The 21,879-nt window shown below is 33.8% G+C and overlaps 1 protein-coding gene across 2 annotated transcripts in view; it reads left to right on the top strand.

The window, feature by feature from the left end:
- The window catches only part of LOC126757495 (homeotic protein ultrabithorax), a 145,549-nt gene extending 137,213 nt beyond the window's left edge, over positions 1 to 8,336 (top strand). For both annotated transcript variants that reach the window (XM_050471450.1, XM_050471440.1), the window contains one exon: positions 7,535 to 8,336. In XM_050471450.1, the coding sequence (XP_050327407.1) occupies positions 7,535 to 7,842 (308 nt within the window). In that variant the 3' untranslated portion in view covers positions 7,843 to 8,336. The remainder of the gene's footprint in view (positions 1 to 7,534) is intronic.
- The last annotated feature ends 13,543 nt before the right edge of the window (positions 8,337 to 21,879 follow it).

The raw sequence follows: 21,879 nt of genomic DNA, 5'->3' as shown, positions 1-21,879 counted from the left end.
TGTTTATTTTTTCGTTGGAAGTTACTTTGTTGTTTATTGGTTACTATCAAATAATTTTATAGAAGGTGCTGCACTTCAGACAACTACCAATTTGCGGTAGTTTTCCTTCGCAAAAGTAGATGTTGACCTAAACAAATTTTCGATTAAAAAAATATCAGTAAGATTTGAAATTTATTCTTCTTTATTTATTTAAGCAGTGGTAGTTGACATTATTGATGTTTTTGGTTTGTTGGTATCTGTTTAGAGAAGTACTTACTCTCGCTGTTGAGTGGTTAGCGTGAACCAAAGTTTTACACTTTTTAGTATTCAACTATAACTCTAAAATATAGATGCATTTAATATCTACATTAAAAATTTATATTAAATACTTTTTCGGTTGAATGTGGTATGAAAATAATTTACGTTAAATTAGTAGTAAATTTATAAGTAAGTGATTTATATTGATCCATAGAAAAATAGCTTTTCGCCAAAGCTCCTTCACACTAGACGATTTTTTCATGTATGCATCTTAATCTTAATATCTTAATATAACACCTTTTACTTAAATAAGTTCCTTCCCTAGTAGAACGAAAACGAGGACAACTTACAGCTCGTAACACTTCCTTTATAAAAGCAATTAAAATATGTTTCCATTATTTCAATAAGCTAACACCGAAGATTAAGGTCGAACCCATGCTTTGTCAAATGAAAATTCTAAGTCAAGGAATCACTGATACATCGACGTAGCAGTGGTAACTAATACATGTTGTAGGAAGCCAATATAGTAGGATGTTCAATTACATCGACGATTGTTTTATAAACAGAAACGGATATACGGATTCACGTAACCATACACACTTACATGATTTTGTTCCACACCAATATCATGTTACATGTGAAAGATGGCGGATATGTGTGCAGGTGCTGTCGAACATTGCAACCAAATATTCGGTGCATGTCGAAACCACAGCTATTAAATTTGCTGTGCAATACACAGGCATATCTATTCGAAGTACAAATGCTCGCTGCTGTCCGTCAGACTTTGACTGCAAAATACCACCAAATCTGCTTATCTATTAATGAAAATTGTTTTCGAAATATGCTCTGCAACATTCACCACAGATGTCATATATTTTACGATGCCAATGCAATTAGTATTTACTGTACAAACGTATTTGTGCTACTTACTTCTTTGTTGAGCTGCATATTTGTCTAAAGCTGCAGTACCTTTCGTTTCAATTATTAGCTCCAAGGAATCGAGGCACGTACGGCTGCCCTCCCTGTGGGCACTTTAATTGACAGATTTAGTACTTTTCAATTGTCTATGCGTAAAATTAGTTTCGAAGTTTTCACAGTACAGTTATAAAAAAATTAATAAAATTATCTGGCTTTATCCATCGATTTTCAGTTTGAATACTATTGTCAAGATATCTTTGAGTTAATCACAACTACTATTAAACAACGTTTTTGGTACAACGATACACTTTTTTGGAAAAATGCTCCCTTTATCCTTTCCAATAACTCCCACATTGGCCGTTATATGTTATGTAGTATAAAGTCAACTGAAAGTTCGAAAACCTTTATATTAGGTATATGGAGCTATGGAGAGTATTGACCCGATTCAGGCCATTTTCAACACAAGGATATCAAGACAACATTTGCTCCGAATTTCCGACACAGGTTGACCGATGTTTTTGGCGAAAATCAGTCAAATGCACTGGGGTCTACAAATTGCATTTGGGTACGTTAGAGCTTGATTAGTTATGTTTTATATTTTTGAAAATTTTTAGATTCTAGCTTTGTTTGAATCCGAATATATTGAATGGTGCTTGAAAGGCTTGCTAGAAAGTTAAAGAATCATATGATATTTAAATTGTACTATATGTAAAATAGGCGTTATTGTAGTCTGATTTCGATCATTAATTAAACAAAAAATCGCCAAGATACGGAATTTGGTTGAAATTGGTCTAAACGCCCGGAGATATAATATTTCACAGAAATATGGGAAGTGTCTCTCTTTTATCATCATAGGTTTAAAATTTAAAGTTTCTGACGCATTTGGTTATTGATTAATCGAACATTTAGTATTTTTTAAGAAAACCGTATATGGAGAGTTTATCCATTCTAACACTGTCGGTAGGGATTCTTATAAGATCGGGCGAATTTGGTTATTGTAACTTTAGCGGTTTACCATTTATGTACATTAAATCCATTAAATGCGAGACCACTTCTATTTCTTCAAAAAAATATTTCAGGTGCCCCTTGTTTCTGCAATCTTCTGTGCCAAATAAGATTTATAAATTAATTTAGTACTTCGTTATGGTTATAGGTTTTCTATTAATGACGTTTTGTGCAAGTGGCAGGAGTTCAACTATGCCCAACTACGAACTTGCTCTTAATTTTTCAAGGAACACGTCTTGCACAGACGGAATTGAACTCGCCTCGTCATTCTAATCATTTATATTCTATTTATATAAAACCCCATGTGCAAAATTCACCCACAGTTTCGATGGAATTTCCGGTGATCACGGATTTTGATTGGCCCATATGTTGATCGTCATTTATGTCCTCACGATCGCTTTGAAAACGTTGTAACCTCTCGTGCACTCTTCTACGGTACAGGCAATCATCGCCATAAACTTGTTTCATCAATTGAAATATTTCGGTAAAAGTTTTACTAATTTTAAAACAAAATTTAATGTCGGCTCTTTGTTAGAAGCTCATTTTCGAACCGATAACACAAACATACTGACACTCAAAACGCAATCACTTCACTTCCAATCAATGAAATGTCATGAAATTCTCACTGTACAATCGATAAAGATAACAGATTCTAACGGCTCAGTCGACATATAGATGGCGCCACCGGGGGGCGCTAGATTCAATAAGTCTTCTTTACTTTGGAAAGCACCTTGCATAACTCGATTATTTTTAGGTGATACAAAAAACCATTAGGTGAACAAAACTATGTATCATACTCTTTAGCAACATGTTGCAAGAGTATAAAAAGTTCAACAGATTCTTGGCGATGTTATAGCGCCGAATCTTCTCGATCGAATGTAAGCGTTTGAACAGCTAAGTACCCAAAGCCACGAAATTTTAAAAACTCACCCTAATTTTAAAGACACCTCGATCGCAAAATATTAACGGGCTGGAATGGCTTACAGATTTGCAAGTAGTAATTCACTATTGCCGAAATGGAAAGAAACATATCACCCTCTTTTCAAAATCTGGAATACACATGTTACATATATATTTTCGGTAAACATTGATGTCACCGATCAAAATCAAAATCTTGAATACATCTGTGAATGGCATTATTTATTATTATTATTTGGTTCAGTCTTATTTATGGCAATGTTAATTATACTTATCTATTAAAGAAAAATAAACTACATATTTATTTATTTGAATGACAACAAAACAAAAACTGGTCTATTTTTACTTATTTCAGTATCTCAAAACTGCTTTAATGCAAATTCAGACTCCGAATAAAATCAGAACCCAGATCACCAGTACAAGGAAAACTCATTTGACAAAACCAAATTATAAAACGTTAAAAAATTTAGTGGAATGATACTGTAGTGCAGTGCAGTATAACATTTTAGTCATAGAACAAAATTCTTAAAAATGGAATACCCAACCAGCATCAAAAGTTTAAATCCCCTATGAATTTGTGTAACAAAGAAATGGCAATAAATATAGCAGATACTGGCTGCTGTTATTTTCTCTTAATAAAGTTGTACAGTGGCGTAACAAGAACGATATATAGTATGTAATAGCAATAAAAAAATTTAGTAAGGGAAAGTACCAAAAATTTGCTAATAAAAAGTTTAGAAAACAAAATTTAGTAACCGATTTTTATAAGGTTTCTAACGCTGTAAACAGTAGGCCTGTCTTCTCCCTCCTCTCTAACGTTGGTAAAACTGAACTTCTAAATTTCTTTGTGACGCTGCCGCTACGGCAGCCATTTCGCGTTAAATTATCTAAAGTTTGCCTGCGATGCTAAGTTAAACCACTTAAATTACATACTTGAAGCACAACAACTGCACAGCGAGTTAGAAGACGTGTAGTCGTAGATCTGCATCGAAAGAGGAGACATTGGTGCCATTCTGAAGAGTGGTTGGACACGTACAAGTATACATACGCACACATCGGCTTAAGCGGAAAAATGAATTTCACACTTTTTCGCATAATAAATTTAAAGTTGTGCTCAACAGCGAAAAAATGTAATGGAAGAAAAATAATAAAATAAAAGAAAAGTGAAATATTTTGCATATACCAGAAAATCAGGCAGCAACACAGCATACAGAGCCCGGTCACCATTTCCCCAATAATTTCTTCCCGTAGCAACCAGTATAGTGACAAATTCCATTTAAAATTTGTGAGAAGAACATACGCACACGTTCATTCTTAAACGCTGGCTACGTTGTGCTCCGGGGATGTTGAACGTAGGTAAGGGCGGTTTGAACAAGTGTGAAGATGGAATGGGTGGTTTAGGAAGCAGATGCGTACTGCAAGCACGTAGCAACTTTGTAAAACGGCAGAGTTGGAAAACTTCTACGTTTTTTTATTGTTCTAAAATAAATAAAATGAAAGTTTTTTAAACCTCTGCGTGATATACGCGTATACCGGGTTGGTAATATAATATGTTATATTTATGGTTTAGAAGGAAGGTAAACAAGAGTATATGCTAAGGCGCATCTATATGTTTTGATTTTTTACCTCAGATATTGTATGCTTTATAACATTTTAAAAGCTATAACTCGCATTCCCTTTAACGTTGGCGTTAATTACGTCAAGACGCCAACAATTAAATAACTGCGACCACTAACTTTCATTTACCACTTCCAGATTTGGAAGGCTAATATTTTTCATTTATTTTCATGGTTTAGTTTTGCTCACAGTTGACGCAACTTACCTCTTAAGTTTCGTTTGCGCTGTTTTGTGTCCTCGCAGTCTTTGCTAGTGTATAATTCCTTCAGTTTTCTTTTTACCGCCTATCCTTTGTATTTGACGTTTCCCTCTTTTCGCCATTACATATTTTATACACACATTTTCAGCATTAACTTCCATTCCTTAACTATTGTTCTGCTGTAGACTTGTGAAAGAATAGCAGTCGACTTTAGAATCTGTAGGAAAGGGTAACGAAATGAGACGTACACAACTTGTCGGTGTAGTCTTAAAGTAAGGCAATCAATTCGGCTGCCGACTAAGGAGTTGATGCATTTGTTGAGTTTATTTTTTAAACTTCTTGTCCTGTCCACTTTATTTATTCAGGCCATTTTCATCGCATTTATTCAGCCAGTTGTTTGCATTGCAAATTTTTAAAATGCTTTGATGATCTGAACTCATTTGCAATTTTTTTTTGAAATATATATATATTTCATTATTTTTTGTGATTTGTGCTGATTAACAAAGCTATTTCCTGAATTTGTTATTTAAATTTTTTAACCACGACTTTATTTTTAAGTACTAAAACATTATTTGTAAAACGTTGTTTTGAAAAGATTGAAGTAATTTGATGGTGTAATACAAACTGAAATCTAAATGAATGCTAAAACAGTACGAATAAACTAGTTTAATACAAAGGCATTTTTAAAAGCAGAAAAATTCCTTAATTTCTCCGCATCCATCAATTTTTTCACGATCAAGAAATTTTAATATGTCTTATCTTCTCAGATCCATTTAAATTTTGGTAAGCCATAAATACCCTTTTTAAATTCTTCGTTTGAAACAAATACCCTTTCTATAAATCTATCTATGGAAAATGAAAATTGTGGAAGAAAAAATTTAATTATTTGAGTTTACAAATAATAAGTGGTTAACTTTTTCAAAAGTGTTCTATTTTTTTTAAATAAATATAAATTATTATAATAGTGTATGCCGTTCTTCTAAAAAAATCGGTATAATTTTAGTGCACTTGACTATGTTTGCCATACATTTTAAAATAATTTATTAAACGCCATTTAAATACCATAAAAATGAAAAATAATCTGCAAGCAAGCAAATGGCAAATGCTCGGCCAACCAAAACCGGCAGCCAGTCAAACTTGCAATTCATGTTGGCGTAAACTTGTTAATGCCTTCAGGGCCAGTTTATAATGCACGCATAATGAATGCGTTCACAAACACCGCAACACCAGTCAACACGCATACATAAATATGGGAAGCTTTTTGTGAGTGCTTGAATGTGTTTGTGCATACAAGGGTTGAGTTGAATGTTACTGGTGCAATCATATACACAATGGTGTGCATATAGACCCGTGAATCCTCGTCACACCATGCAGTTTAGCTGCAGAGTGGATGCATATGCAATACATATGAACAAACGTACAAATGTTTGTATGTACATATATAATATCAGGCCAGTAAATGAACGAGATACGTTTGTGTAAGGTTGCAAGGTATCCACGGCGTTGAGTAAATGCGTGTGCTTGAACAATTTTATTATTATGTTAAATGCTTTTATGTAGTATAACAACATATGTACATATACATACTTCTATGTGCATCCAAGTTGATTGTAGCAAGGGTAATATACAGTAGAGTATACCTTACGTTGATGACTACGACGATTTATGAAATTGAGTTATTGCACTTGAGGCAAATTAAATCTCATAAATATTTAAAATCAGAGATTAACTGCCAAAGATGCATTGCGTTTGCAGATAGAAAACCGGGAGCTATACTGACGGTACTAACGGCAGTCAGAGACTGGAGAGTATATGTACGCATGGGATGCATAATGTGCTACCTGGTCATACCGTAATGATGCAAATAAAATAACCGAATTTCAGTGGTTTTATCATATAAGGTTAAACATTGGAGTCATTGCAATGAACGCGTGAGTATATCTCGTAATGGTTTGAATAATTTAAAGATATATTCTTTATAATTTAGCGAAATATCAAAAAAATGTGAACTCCATAAAATACATAAAAATACTTAATATCTAAATATATTTTCTTATATTGTACATATTATAACTAACGGCATTTAGAGACTTTTGCATTAATTTGTACTGATGCTCAGCTACATAACTAAAACAAAGTTTTCCAAATATAAAAAACTTTGATCAATAAGATTCAATCATTCCAGAACTTATAACAGAGAACGTAAATTATCTTATATATTCTCTGACTGTAGCTTCATCAATACTAATGTATTGCCGTACAGCCGATTTTTCGTTAGAGCACAATGATCGAGATACTTTTGACCTAAATTGAAGAACAAATCTTATGTACTTATACATATGCACGTACGAACAAAATCAGTACATCAGAGTTAATGTCCTACATGGGGTTTATTTGTTATTTTACAATATCAATGTGATTAAAAATATATTAATTTTTTCCATATACATATGTATGTATATAGATAATTTCCATTCAAAATATTAACACAATATATTTTTATGCTTCTCGTTGCTACATACGTAAATGCCTACTCGCTGTTTTAATCATCCCCAACTATGTTTTTTTCCTTTTTTATTTTTCATATACATACCTATTGAATTAAGGACTTTGGTTTTTTTTCTTATTTTTACCTTTTAGGTACAAATGGCCTCCGAAGACGTGGCCGGCAAACGTATACCCGCTATCAGACGCTCGAATTGGAGAAAGAATTCCACACCAATCATTATCTGACCCGCCGACGAAGAATCGAAATGGCGCACGCACTCTGCCTCACCGAACGACAGATTAAAATCTGGTTCCAAAATCGACGAATGAAGTTAAAAAAAGAAATTCAAGCCATTAAAGAACTCAACGAACAAGAGAAACAAGCGCAAGCGCAGAAGGCGGCAGCACAAGCGGCGGCGGCAGCGGCGGCGCAAGCGCAACACATAGGCGATCAAAACTAGGAAAAATCAACTACAAATTATTCATATTACAAAAATAATTATCATAGCTATAACCCTGATGCTAATAATATTTTTAACAATAACTTTACATCCAATACATTATTAACAACTGCAAAAAGAAGCCTAACAACAACACCTACTCCGGGTTCCCATGCAACAGCAGCAACCATTTACAATAGCACAACGTCAACATCATCGTCAACTTCGATGCTGATGCCGATGTCGATGTCGTTGCATTTGTCAACGCCGTCATTGTCCGCATCTTCATCACCCGCATATCACGCACACTCCCACAGAGCAAATGCAAATGCGAATAATTTTATCGACAGTTTAGGCAATGCTAACATTAAGTATAATCGATTGAATTTTATTTTAAACCGAAATATTTACGAGTATTCCGCAATGAGTAGTGCGCATAAGCTTTACTGAATTTCTATATTTTAGCAAATATATATGCATATATGCATGTATACGGATGCAGATCACTTATATTGTTGCCCTCATGTTATGTTTAATTTCTAATTTTTTATTGTTATTTACAAAGTTTCGAAAAATACTACATTCTACTACAAAGTCGAGGAAATCTTATTTTACAAGTGTTATATGTGACTCGGCCAACTAATATATTTACTTCTTCAATATATTTATGTGTCTTCTTATTAAATGTTTGTTATTGATAATAGCTTGCATGTTCAATCAATGTTTGTAATTCCCTAAATTTAAATCTGCTTGCAAACAAATGCTGCAAAATATAAACGCTTGTTACGTATTCTATTGATGTGAATTTTAAATTATTATTGCCATTACTCAAGTAAGCAAAATAAGATATTTTTGTCAAATTTAGTTATTATCATACTTTATTTTCTATATAGTATATACCTTTTAGATACTCTTGAAGTGAAATCGGAAATCACAATAATATGTAAGTGTTAGTTGTGTATCAGTTATTTTTTGTTATGGAATAGAGTTGCTTAAATAAATTTCTTAGCGAAAAAATTTGTTTCCGTTTTCCTTTAGCGAATTTTCTTTAATTGGAACTATTTTAGCAGTATACCTTAGCCATAAAAAAAATTTGAGAGGAACTATTTTCCTTATCCCTTTAAAATTAAGGCTTCAGTATCTGTAAAAGCTGATATTTCCACAAAACAAAAATTCAATATACATTGTCTGTTTATTTGTGATCTCGTAACTTTTTTTTATAATATAGCTTATTTAATGTTTTTGTTGTTAAACATCAGTACAACTCCAGTAACCATAATTTACGGTTGATAATTTTGAGTAATTGTTTTATTCTTCTTATTTAAAAAAATAGTAATACAAATCCTTAAATTAAAATATACATATTTGTGGGACTTCGGCAATGTAGACGCCTGCCGTTCCATGTGGAAAATTCACTAATTTTAAGTGCAATATTTTGATAGTAGTATATGATGATTTAGTAATATGTTTAACAAAGAAAATAACTGCAAAATGAAAAAGACAAATGAAATATTAAAGGAAAAATAAGTTTGTGTCAAGAATATTATGCGTGTATCAAAATTTCCTTATTTACTGAATGATTGGCATAATAGTATATATGCTAGTAACTTTTATTTAAGAATATTTATGTATATGTATACTTACACATAATTATAGAAATTTCAAAATCACAAAGCGAATTTTAAGTAACGAAATAATAGAATTTATGATCTAAAATTTCAAATCAAATATATATTTCAATTCAAGAACTCAGCCAAGAACATGAAGCTTCGTCGATGCAGTTATGTAATATGTAATATATAAATGGAATACATTGAAAGTATACTATAGTACTTAAAAATGTAAGTTAAGGAATTTAACTCACATAATAAATAAGTTATTTTGTAAAAAACAAAAACCTTTTAGAACCGAAGAGAGCCAACTTTTCATAACCAAACAGAATCCTTCAACAAAATGTATACGTAATTAGTGAGTAAGTGCAAATAATTCTATTGAAAATAACTAAATATTTTTAAAATTATACATAAACACAAATCCATAAAAACAAAAATAGTATAAATAAACTGTGAAGCCAGATACGTAAAGAAAGATTACATTTTCACGAAAATATTTACTATACTATACATATAATATATGTGTATATATATATTAATAGATTCATGAATCTCAAAGGAAGATAAGTTTATTGTGGAGTTTAATATTTATTCTATTTTATTAAATGAATAAAAGTAAGTAGCAATAATTAAAGGACAAATATACGTAATTTGAAAGTAACTGATTGTGAGGCATAAACAAAAAGAAAATATTTATGAGAAAGCTAGTTAAGGAAAACAATATTACATGAGCGCTTTGCAAATATTTATTTATGTATGTATGTATGTATAATAAAAGTATCCAACATTGGCCCATTTGGGTCCATTGCGAGCATCTCGTTCTTATAAAATTACAAAATTAACGATAAATATTCTTATTTATGGAGTATTTTTTTATGAAATCACAAATATACAATATTTCTTTAAAGTCTCAAAAATACTCATATGCCAACTCTGCAGATTTTTGATTAATTTTTACATATGAAATAATTATAAAATTAGCTGTATAAATTATTGTTTGACTAAATTACTAGTGATCTTAAATTAAGCATTCAGACCCAGTAAAGAATAAAAAATAAAATAATATGGCTGCGAGCCAAAACTGAATATATATGAATATATTTGTAACGGCTCGAATAAAATGCGCTGTACGAGAGGTATACGTAATTTATACAAATAGTTAAATGTGGAGAAAGCTCCTTAAAACAATGAAACTTCGTACATACTACATTTTAAAAGTACATGTTTGGAACAAATCAAACATTAAAAATACGTAAATAAAAGTAATAAATATTGCAATTAACATGATTACGATTACTACATTTATATTTATCGATTACTGTATTATTAAAATAAACAAACACACAAAAATTAAAAAAAAGTATAACTAAAAGTAAATAAATGCCGAAAGTTGAGTGGATAGTTTAATTTTTATGTACTATAAGTTGTAAATTATAAATATAATAACGAAATACCATGAACGTAATTTAATGAAATGATGAGGGTGAAATAAAACTTATACCACTTGAAATGGTAAATTTGAAAAATTAAAGATACTTTCTTTTTACTTATAATTTCCACAGGATCACAGTGTATGGTTAATTACTAGCATGCATGGAGATAGATCTACTTTAGATGTGCGCTTCGCAGTGGCTTGGCTCATAGCACGCATTCAAATTACAATATTATTTTAATTAAAAATGGACTTTTTAAATAGTAGTTATATGCCGCAAATCATTTGATTGCCAGACAAAACTTATTTACAAAACAGCTCAAGTCATACAATAGCACACATTTGTATATAATTTTAATTAAAAGATTTATATTAAATTATTAACTTCATTTCTTTAATGTAAAAAAAGAAAAACCAGAAAAAGTGAATTTCAGTTTGTGAATTTCATTTCATAAGATATCAGTTGATGCAGTGGCTGATTCAGTGGGGGGAATTTCATACACCCCCAGTAAGTATGTGCTCTGAATTTTTGGACACTTCGCCGCATGAAAACGTGGCTGAGGACGAACATGTTTCAAGATAGATTGATCGGCTTTGCTTTTCTGCACACGCTTTATGGCATTGAAGTCACGCAGAAGTGGTTCTTGAAAGACTCCCAAAACTTGGACCACATCATTTTGTCTTGTGATATTTCCACCGATTTTTTCAATCTAGTAGGATTTGATATCAGAGGGTCGATTTGAAACTTTTTTACCATGATATTAAACTGTATAAAGAAGGGGGCCACAGTGGCTAGAGGCACCTGTGTACTAAAAATTTTTGAAAAAGTGGTATATCGTAAATAATATAAGAACCCTTACCAACAAGGGGAAAAAGATGAATAGAATATAATATATACATAAATCGATTTCTACCCTTTCTGACATCTCTGTCATGCCAACTAAGGCATTAACGGTAATGCCTATTTATTTGAAAGAAATTTGGTATTTGCAATGGTGATAGCTTTCTATATGCTTAAGTCATCCATTATTAACACAAATAAATAGATGGTGTTCAGGGCTTACAAAGGAAACTTGTGCAGTTTTTGTCTGATTTTACTTATTGCCAAATTGTGCTAAACAATGGACTGACTATTCAGGAGTTTCGACTCGCAACTTATTGGCACAAGTTGGATTTGGCAGACGATCATTACAACTGATAATTCATGTTAACTTAAACCTGTTTCCATACAAAGCTCATATAACAATCAATCCGGTAAAACTCTTAAGATTTACTTATTCGCCTGGAATTTTACCAAAAATAGACTGCAATGGTCGAAGAAGACAATTACTTGATAAATTGCCTATTTATTTCTGATGAGATCCATCTAAACGAAAATATAAACAAGAAGAAGTAAGGAAGGGCTAAGCCAGGGAAATACTTTATGGTGTAAAACGTCAACCAGAGAATCGAAATCCAAGCAATTTTATTTATACATACATATACCATATATAACTCCTATTCTGAGAGATACATAAGACATTATATGTAGTATATGGCAGTTGGGGTAGTATCGACCATATATATTTTTTTTTTTAATTAATTACAATTACAATTTATATATATGTATATATATAGCACTAGCGGTTAAGCCATCAGCTTAGTCGACCAGATTTTATATATTTTTCCCAATCCCAATCATATAGAGTAAAGTCAGTCGGATGGTGCAAAAATTCTGATATTAGTTATATGGGGGTAAGTCAAGTTTTCGCTCAAATTTATGTATTTTAGGCACAAAGATACACTGTTATGAGTAAAACACGCTCTGTAATTTTTATTGAGATAACGCAAATATTGACCGATAGGGCTGTATATTAGGTATATAAGGGCTCAGGGATGTATTGACCTGATTCAAGCCATTTTTAACATACAGACATACCATTGTCAGAGAAGTACTATCACTGAATCACAATTATATTATATGTCTCACATATTCAACGATATTTTCAATCAAAAGTCAACTATAAGTTCTGGAGTCCAAATATTCGGTACCTAGGGGCTTGAACCCCCCTTTTGATGACGACCATGGCAAACGAAATAAGGACTACTATTTGAGGGCATGCACCTGGAATGTCCAGTCCCTTAATTGGAAAGGTGCCGCTGCCCAGCTGGTTGATGTCCTCGTGAAAATAAAGGCTGACATCACCGCCGTCCAAGAAATGCGATGGACGGGACATGGAAAGACACGAGTAGGTCCTTGTGGAATTTATAACAGTGGCCATATAAAGGAGCGCAAGTTTGGTGTGGGATTCGTGGTAGGAGAGAGACTCCGTCGCCGAGTATTATCATTCACTCCGGTGAATGAACGTCTAGCCACAATCCGCATCAAAGCGAGGTTCTTCAACATATCGCTGATCTGCGCCCACGCCCCGACGGATGAGAAGGACGATGTGACCAAAGATGCCTTTTATGATTGCTTGGAGCTCACTTATGAGAGCTGCCCCGCCACGATGTCAAAATCGTGCTTGGCGACTTTCACGCCAGGGTAGGCAAAGAAGGTATCTTTGGCACTACAGTCGGTAAAATCAGCCTCCACGAGGAAACATCCCCAAATGGGTTGAGGCTGATCGACTTCGCCGGGACCCGAAATATGGTTATCTGTGGTACTAGATTCCAGCATAAGAAGATACATCAAGCTACCTGGCTGTCTCCGGATCGAAAAACCACCAACCAGATCGATCATGTTGTGATAGACGGAAGACACGTTTCCAGTGTTTTAGATGTGCGTGCGCTCCGAGGTCCTAACATCGACTCGGACCACTATCTTGTTGCAGCCAAGATTCGCACCCGCCTCTGTGCAGGAAAACACGACCGCCAACAAACACAAGGAAGGTTCAACGTCGAGAAACTGCAATCACAACAGACAGCAGAACGATTTTCTACTCGGCTTGCACTCCTGCTCTCTGAGAGCACTCGTCAACAACTCGGTATAAGACAACTGTGGGACGGCATTTCAAACTCCGTGTTGCAGCGGAGAGAAAACAGACTGCTTACTTCACAACGTTACGGTCGACCACAAGACGTGCAGGATGGGATAGATACCGACAGTTGAAGAGGGAACCGAGAGCTGGCCGGCAGGGGTAATGCTCGAAAATTCTACGAAAAAATGCGGCGGCTTACAGAAGGTTTCAAGACCGGAGCATACTCTTGTAGAACCCCCAAAGGTGATCTAGTCACCGATGCCCAGAGCATATTTAGATTATGGAGGGAACACTTCTCCAGCCTTCTGAATGGCAGTGAATGCACAACACCAGGAGAAGGCGAACCCGATTCCCCAATCGATGACGATGGAGCAGACGTTCCATTACCCGACCATGAAGAAGTTCGATAGCAATTGCCCGCCTGTGCTATGCCCAATCCATTAAGATGGAGACCCCACGATCTGCGCCAACTACCGTGGGATAAGCCCCCTCAATATCGCGTATAAGGTTCTATCGAGCGTATTGTGTGAAAGATTAAAGCCCACCATCAACAAACTGATTGGACCTTATCAGTGTGGCTTTAGACCTGGAAAATCAACAACCGACCAGATATTCACAATGCGCCAAATCTTGTAAAAGCTTCGTCAGAATCGGGAAGGACCTCTCCGAGCCGTTCGATACCAAACGAGGTTTCAGACAAGGTGACTCCCTATCGTGCGACTTCTTTTTTTACCATCCCTACTGGCAGCCATCGCGTGCAGATATAATAACCTCCGCACAATAACCACCACAAAAAAAATGATTTTTTTTCCATGTAATTTATATGGAAAACAGAAAATTTGAAATAGGCACCTCTTAATATTAATATTAAGATCTCATCTTTTGAGTGACTTTCTTTTTCACATTTTCGAAAGTTTTTATTTTCAGTTGAAAAAAAAGGTTGACTCAGAATGACACACCCTAATGTATATATAACACTATATCTATATCGAATAGTTTTAGATGATACGTAAAACAGTTAGGTGAACAAAACTATAATTCTCAGCACAAACTGGTTGCAAGAGTATAAAAATTGCCGTACATTGAGTGAATCAAATCTAGAAATAATCCAGACGACAGAACTTAACCCAGAACGAGTGTGTGGTCCGCAGTTTCATCAATTTGTAATATGAGGTCATACTTCTTTATGCTTATTTTACTTTACTAAGAAAACGGATTACCAGTAGCTGTCAATGATTACCGTTATTTAAAGATGTTGAATGAGTTGTTTTACCCAGAACTGCGCCGAAGACGTATCACTTTTAATAGCAAGATGGAGCAAATGCACACATACCCAGACTTGTTATTGCGGAGCTCCAACGATTCCAAAGGTCATGGGACCTGACTGCATCAGACTTTTTTTATGGGGTTATATTAAGCAAGAAGTGTGCAGAACAAAGTCCAGAAATCTGACTGAATTGAAGCAGACCATTAAATCTATAATTGATTCAATCCCGACTCAACCCTTCAGCCCGCAATGAATAATAATCTAATTAGGTTTCGCATAGGCTAAAATAAATAAATGTAATTTATTATTAGAAAAAGTTATTGGCGATTCTTGCGCCACTCAGTATGAATAATGAGGCTTTTAAAATAACCGCATAACTTACAATGATTGAATCATAAAATATCATTTCATTTGTGATGGAAACATTATGGTTGGGTTTTCTATACATTTTTCTTCGCTGCTTTAAATAAATCGTTCTGTAAATCAGTTACCTTCATGCTCTGACCATCCTGATATTTTTTTAGATATACGGGCCTCTTCTTTAAAGCCTTAAACACCATCGAAACCTTAAGTCCAAAAACCCAATATTGCTTCATTTATTTCCATAAAATTTATAACATAAAAAATTATACAATTTTGTTTTGTTCAATTCCTTTTAGACAAATTACATGCGTAATTAATAGTTGGACTACGACGATAAAAGATCTTCAAGTCACGGCAGTACAAGGTGCGTTCCAAAGTAAACAGGTTTGGTTGGTTGTTTGAATTTTTAAATTTTTTTGTATTTATTTTATCTTCGTTTTCGCGTCTGATGTGTTTCAGCTTACTAGGATTTTCTTTCTTTTTTATAATTTTCAAAGGCTTCTGCAGCAATCTATCAGCAAACTTTTAAATGAAAGTTTCAGACCGAAGTTTAAAATATATAAGTATGTAATATTACGAGGCGCTATCATTAGAGAATAGCTGCGAAAGCGATATCATATATAGGACTGCAGTAGTGGTGCAACCCTGAGCTACCAGGTCTTCTGACGCATGCGCAGTAGTGTGTGATTCTTTCTTATTGGAGAAATTACTTTTTCGCGTTAAAAAATGTTGCTGTTACCATTTATTTTTGTTTTCAATAAATTACTATAATTGATTTAAGGAGTTAAGTGTTCAAATTACAAGAAAAAAATATATTTGTGTATACATTTGTCATTCACAATAGGAAAAATACCAAATTTAATGAGGTATCTCCATACGCTCTTGAACGAATTCGACTCGATAACTTTGTTATTGCTTTTACATATAATTTTTTGACAAAAGAAAACACATAAATCGAAGGCAGCTGTATTGTAGTAGTTTCGGATTATTACAACATGTTGGGTTAAAAAATAATGTACAAAAATAAAAATTTTACAATAACTTATTTTTCCTAGCATGGAACCGGGTGGAAAACTTATTATCATGGGTATATCTTCAACATTTACGACATTTATTTCTAAATACGAATGAAGCCATTCTGATTGCCCTAATACGGAAATAATATGCAACTGTTATACGTAGAAAAGAATTATATTATCACTATTCCCCGCTAGGTGACGCAGCATTACACCACAGAATGATACCAACTGAAATGTTCTTGATGACGCAGTACATTAATGCTTTAATGTTACAAAGAATTTGTTGAAACATACATATATACATATTTTAAAGAAGAATAACTATTTATTCATATTAATATTGTTTATTTGTTCGTGTAATTTTGCGATGACATATACATGAATAAGCAAATTAACACTAAACATACCATAACGGGTCACATGACCCATTTTGAACTTTTGCATTGAAAATGCACGTATAATTTTATTGCGATTGCACATTTGACTTCATGACTTTTTCTAAGTAATTAATGTACAGTTATAAAAATATTTTTGTTTTGTTTTTTTTTTTGTTTATTCTGAGTAATCCTTGTTGTATACCGATATCTACCACAACGGGTCATTTGACCCGGAGAGAATTTTTCTGTGTTATGAGATTATCGAGTCATATTTGTAGTCAGTAAGCTGCACATTCTTCCAAAGACTGTTGCGTAAAGTAGTTCAACGAAAATAGCTCAGAATAATTTCAAGAAAATATCAAATTTTAGATTGAAAATAGCTTTTTAGTGTAAGAAAAAGTGGCAAAAATTGAAAGTCTTGGTAAGTACCTAGCTTATATTTTATTTTGATACTATAGTAACACAGATCATTTTTTACTCAGAAAAATGTCGAAGCAAACAAGACAGTACAAGTTCTTAGAAGATATAAATAATATTGGCGAAGAGTTTTCAGAAATTAGTGAAGATGAATTTTCTGAAAATGAAGATATATTGGTTGCGAATAAAAATGAGTTTGATTCTACAGATACTGACGATGAAGAGGCAAATATTGGGAATGTGTGTAGTGGCTGAAAGAGAATAAGATTACTCTCAAGTTCGGAAGAAAGTGAAGTAGAAATAAATGAACAAAATATTGCAATTGATGGATCTGTTTGGGATGAAATACAAATAGGTGGCACACCTGGAAGACCACCACTTCATAACATTTTCAGGCAAAAAGTAGGCCCAACAGGATAAGCAAAACGCCATATAATGAAAGGTAAAGTTAGTACTGCATTTTCATTGATAATTGACCACCGTATTATGAACCATATAAGAACATGCACAATAGAAGAACCAAAGAGAGTGTTTGGTTCCGATTGGAGTTTATCTAAAAAAAAATTAGATGCATTTATTGGAATTTTATATGCTCGAGCTGCATATGGAGCAAATAATTTGAATATTTCCTTTTTGCGGAATAACATATGGGGGCCTAAATTCTTTTCTGAAACTATGAGCAGAAATAATTTTACCGAAATTCTTAGATTTATTCGTTTTGATAAAAAAAGTCAGCGTATCCAACGTTTGAACACAGATAAATTCGCTTTGGTATCTGCAATTTGGGATATTTTCATTGAAAACAACCAAAACTGTTATAAACCGGGTGAAAATATTACTATAGACGAACAGCTACATATTTCCGACTAAAGTACGATGTAGATTTACGCAATACATGCCTAAGAAGCTGCATAAATTAGGAATCAAATTTTGGTTAGCATCGGACGTCGATAGCAAATACGTCATAAATGCACTTCCATATCTTGGAAAAGATGAATATAGGCCCTCTTCAGTACCACTCTCTGAACATGTTGTACTCAAACTCATTGAGCCATTAACGGGTTGCGGAAGAACTGTAACCACAGACAACTTCTTCACAAGCAAACCCCTAGCAACACAACTCCTAGCCAAAAAAACTACGTTAGTTGGAACTATTCTGTCAAATAAAAGAGAATTACCACTAATTGCGAAGCAAAAGAAAGATGATATGGAACGATTTTCGTCGAAAATTTTTTGTTTTTTGCTTTTATAATAGAAATGCTCAACATACTATTTTGTTTAATTATAATAAATTTTATTTATATTTTTATTTCCTTCCTAACATCCATATTTCATTCATTCAATCATGAAACATACAGTCGGGTCATTTGACCCGCTATGGTAGAAATAGGTATATATTAAGGCTTGGTAAGAGTAGTGTTAACTAACGCGCAAGCATTCCAAGAAATACATTATAAATTAAGTAGACGAATATTTTAAGATTTATATTATTAGTGAGCCCAGGCCTGCTTAAAAGCATTTTCACACTTTGTTATTATAAGAGAAGACTTGTATTTCAAGCAATTTAAATGGAATTTCAATTCTCTAACAAGTTATACAGAGCTAGGCTGGTATATCGAATGCTGCCTAAAATGATGACTCTGTATCTGTTTGTCCCACAGTATAATAGTTTTGTTCAACTAACGGTTGTACGTACATATAACCTAAAACTGATAGAGATAGATATAGGCTTATATATACATACATATATAAATGATCAGAATGACGAGAAAGTTTGAAATCCGGTCGTAACTTGAGTAAAAATGGAGATATCTTAATCATATCAAGCGTTCCTTAGTAAAAAAGGTATGATTTTTTTTTTTGAAAAAATGAAGGTGGAGGCAACCTCAAATAAGTTTAATGTACATATCTCCTGAACCACTAAAGCTACAACAACCATATATGCTTAGCGCAATTATTATAAGAATTGAAATCTGAAGACAATCCCGCTCACTCCCCATATTACGAAACTGTTCAAAACTACTAACTGAAAACGCCAGAGAGATTAAATTTACCTCCGAGATGGTATGAGAGACTATTTTGGCAAATTGGACGATGAGCGTGGCACAGCCCACATTTTAGTGAAATCGCATATCTCGAGACCCCACTCACCGATTTCGACTAAATTTAGTACCTGGTATTCTTCACAAACATATTCTTATGTGACAGTGCGAATAATCAGACAACAACCACGCCTATTTCTCATAATAAAATTATACAATTTTTGGACTAATAATTCCTTTAAAGTATGCACCCTTATGACCAAATTGCCCAAATCCAACAAAAACTCTTATTCATAGTTGACTTTTGAGCGAAAGTATCGGACAATGTATAGGATATCAAAAATGTGTTGGATCGGGATACCTCTAATATAAAGATTTTTTAACTCCAGGTGGCTTTATTGAGTTATCTCAATGAAAATTACAGAATGTGTTTTGCTCATTACTAAAAATTGGACGAAAACTTGACCTAGTCGCTATATAACTAATATCAACGTCCGGCTGACTTTACTCCATGTGCTTGCTGATTGTATGTGAGGCACTTTAATGAAACCCAGTGAACATTTTTTTAGTATGTGGCACGATAATAGTTAATAGATATAGTCGGATGGACACACGTTTTTGTTCTTTTAACAACCCTTATGCCGGATATCTCTGTCAGATTAAGAGTTGTATATAGTATATGTACATATAAATTTACTTGGATCCCGATCCTCTGGTTGACGTTTTATACCTTATTACACTGGCTTTTATTCCTGGAAGTTGCAAGATTATAAATTGTTCGGTTGCACCCCAACTCAGACTTTCCTTACTTGATTTAGAATTACTTTTAAGGCGAAAGCGAGATTTCCTTTAAGTAAAACAAGATATTTTATATGCTATAATGCTAAATATCTAGATTTTTTATTATAAGTAAAACTATACAACTTTCCACATAACTCTTCGCACATTTTTGATAAGGGGCCTGAGGAAAGATTATACGAAGCTTGTATGGACGAAAATGGTGCGCATACCGCAATAATTGAAATCAAGTTTAGTATGAAACACTTTTTAAAAGAAAAAGCAATGTTCGTCTGCACCACAACTTTTCAAGTCCCCAGTTGTCCAATAAGTTTACATTAACGCCATGTCACGCCATTGATAGACTTTTTACCCAAAATATCGGTAAATTTTTGAAGTACCTTAAATGAAGTCTCTTTATAAATAAGTAAATGTATAATAATAATGGTTATATTAGGCGTGTTTTATTTTACCAACTAATTAAGCTCTTAGCTTATTTTGTATGGAAGACTTAGCCAACATATTATGTTGGCTTGTCATAAGCCATTGTGGGATGTCCACAATAATTTTAGATTTATTTTAATATAAAAACTGATACAAAGTTGATGATTGAAAATGAAAATGAAATGGAGAGCGAAAATGATGAAGCGTGCTAGCAGTCGGGATGATGCGCCAAGAAGAAGGAAAGATGGCGGTTCGTCAAGCTGACAGCTTATCCAGTTTTTGGGTTGCCATATCTATGCTTTTTGCAGAGTTGCATTTGGGGTTGCCACATTACTTTGGGGTTGCCACATCACTCCCCCCCATCGGGAAGACGAAAGCGTACTCGACGACCAGATTTTGTTTGGTACTCTTTGTGTTGAACTGTTTGATTCGACGGGGTTTGGTAATCTTCGGCGACGAAAGCTGCTTTTAACCGGTCGATGGTAATGTTTACTTTTTTTTTTTTTGTTTGCAATATCTTTTTTATTTATTGAATCTGCTTTTTGTTTTAAAAGCCTAACAATAAGTTTTAAAATCTTAAATCTATTTAAAAACTAGACAAGCTCAAGCAAGTGTTTGAGCTGTTTTGGTGATACGTTGCTCCTTAGTACGCAGGCATATCTCTTCTTTTAAGGCGTGTTTGATCGCAGGAATGTACCAAAGCATTAGCCAAAGGGTTTGGGTGATCTCGGAGTTTAGATATATATTTAATTCTGCTGTCTTCTACTTCTTTCTTTACCATAGAAATACCAAGGTCTTTATGGATATTTTCATTACGCATGTACCATGGTGAACACGTGATTGTTCTAAGCATTTTTGATTGGAACCTTTGTATTATATCAATATTAGTTGCACAGGTCGTACGTAATGTTTACTGATGTTTAATGTTTACGTCCTTCCCTCGGATGTTGACTTTGAAAAATTTGTCGCCGCGTTCGACTACGGGAAATGGTCCCTCGTATGGTGGTTGAAGAGGTGGACGAATTGCGTCGTTTCGCACGAAGACTGATGGTGTTGAGTGTAAGTTCTTTTCTACGAATGGTACGTGCGCTGAGTTGTTTGTAGTTGGTGACGGCTTTAGTGACTGCATGCGTATGCGTAAATTTTCGACGAATTCACTTTTGTTGGCATTGTGCGTATGTTTTTCGGCACAGAACTGGCCAGATAATCGAAGTGTATTTCCATAAACCATCTCTGCGGTTGTCGCCTTTAAATCATCTCTCCATGAGGAACGAAAACCTAGGAGGATGAGTGGGAGAACTTCGACCCAGTTGTCTGTCATGTAGCATTTTATCGCTGCTTTTAATG

Source organism: Bactrocera neohumeralis, chromosome 2 (assembly GCF_024586455.1).
Source record: "Bactrocera neohumeralis isolate Rockhampton chromosome 2, APGP_CSIRO_Bneo_wtdbg2-racon-allhic-juicebox.fasta_v2, whole genome shotgun sequence".
Lineage (NCBI taxonomy): Eukaryota > Metazoa > Arthropoda > Insecta > Diptera > Tephritidae > Bactrocera > Bactrocera neohumeralis.
This window is presented reverse-complemented; position numbering and strand designations above follow the sequence as displayed.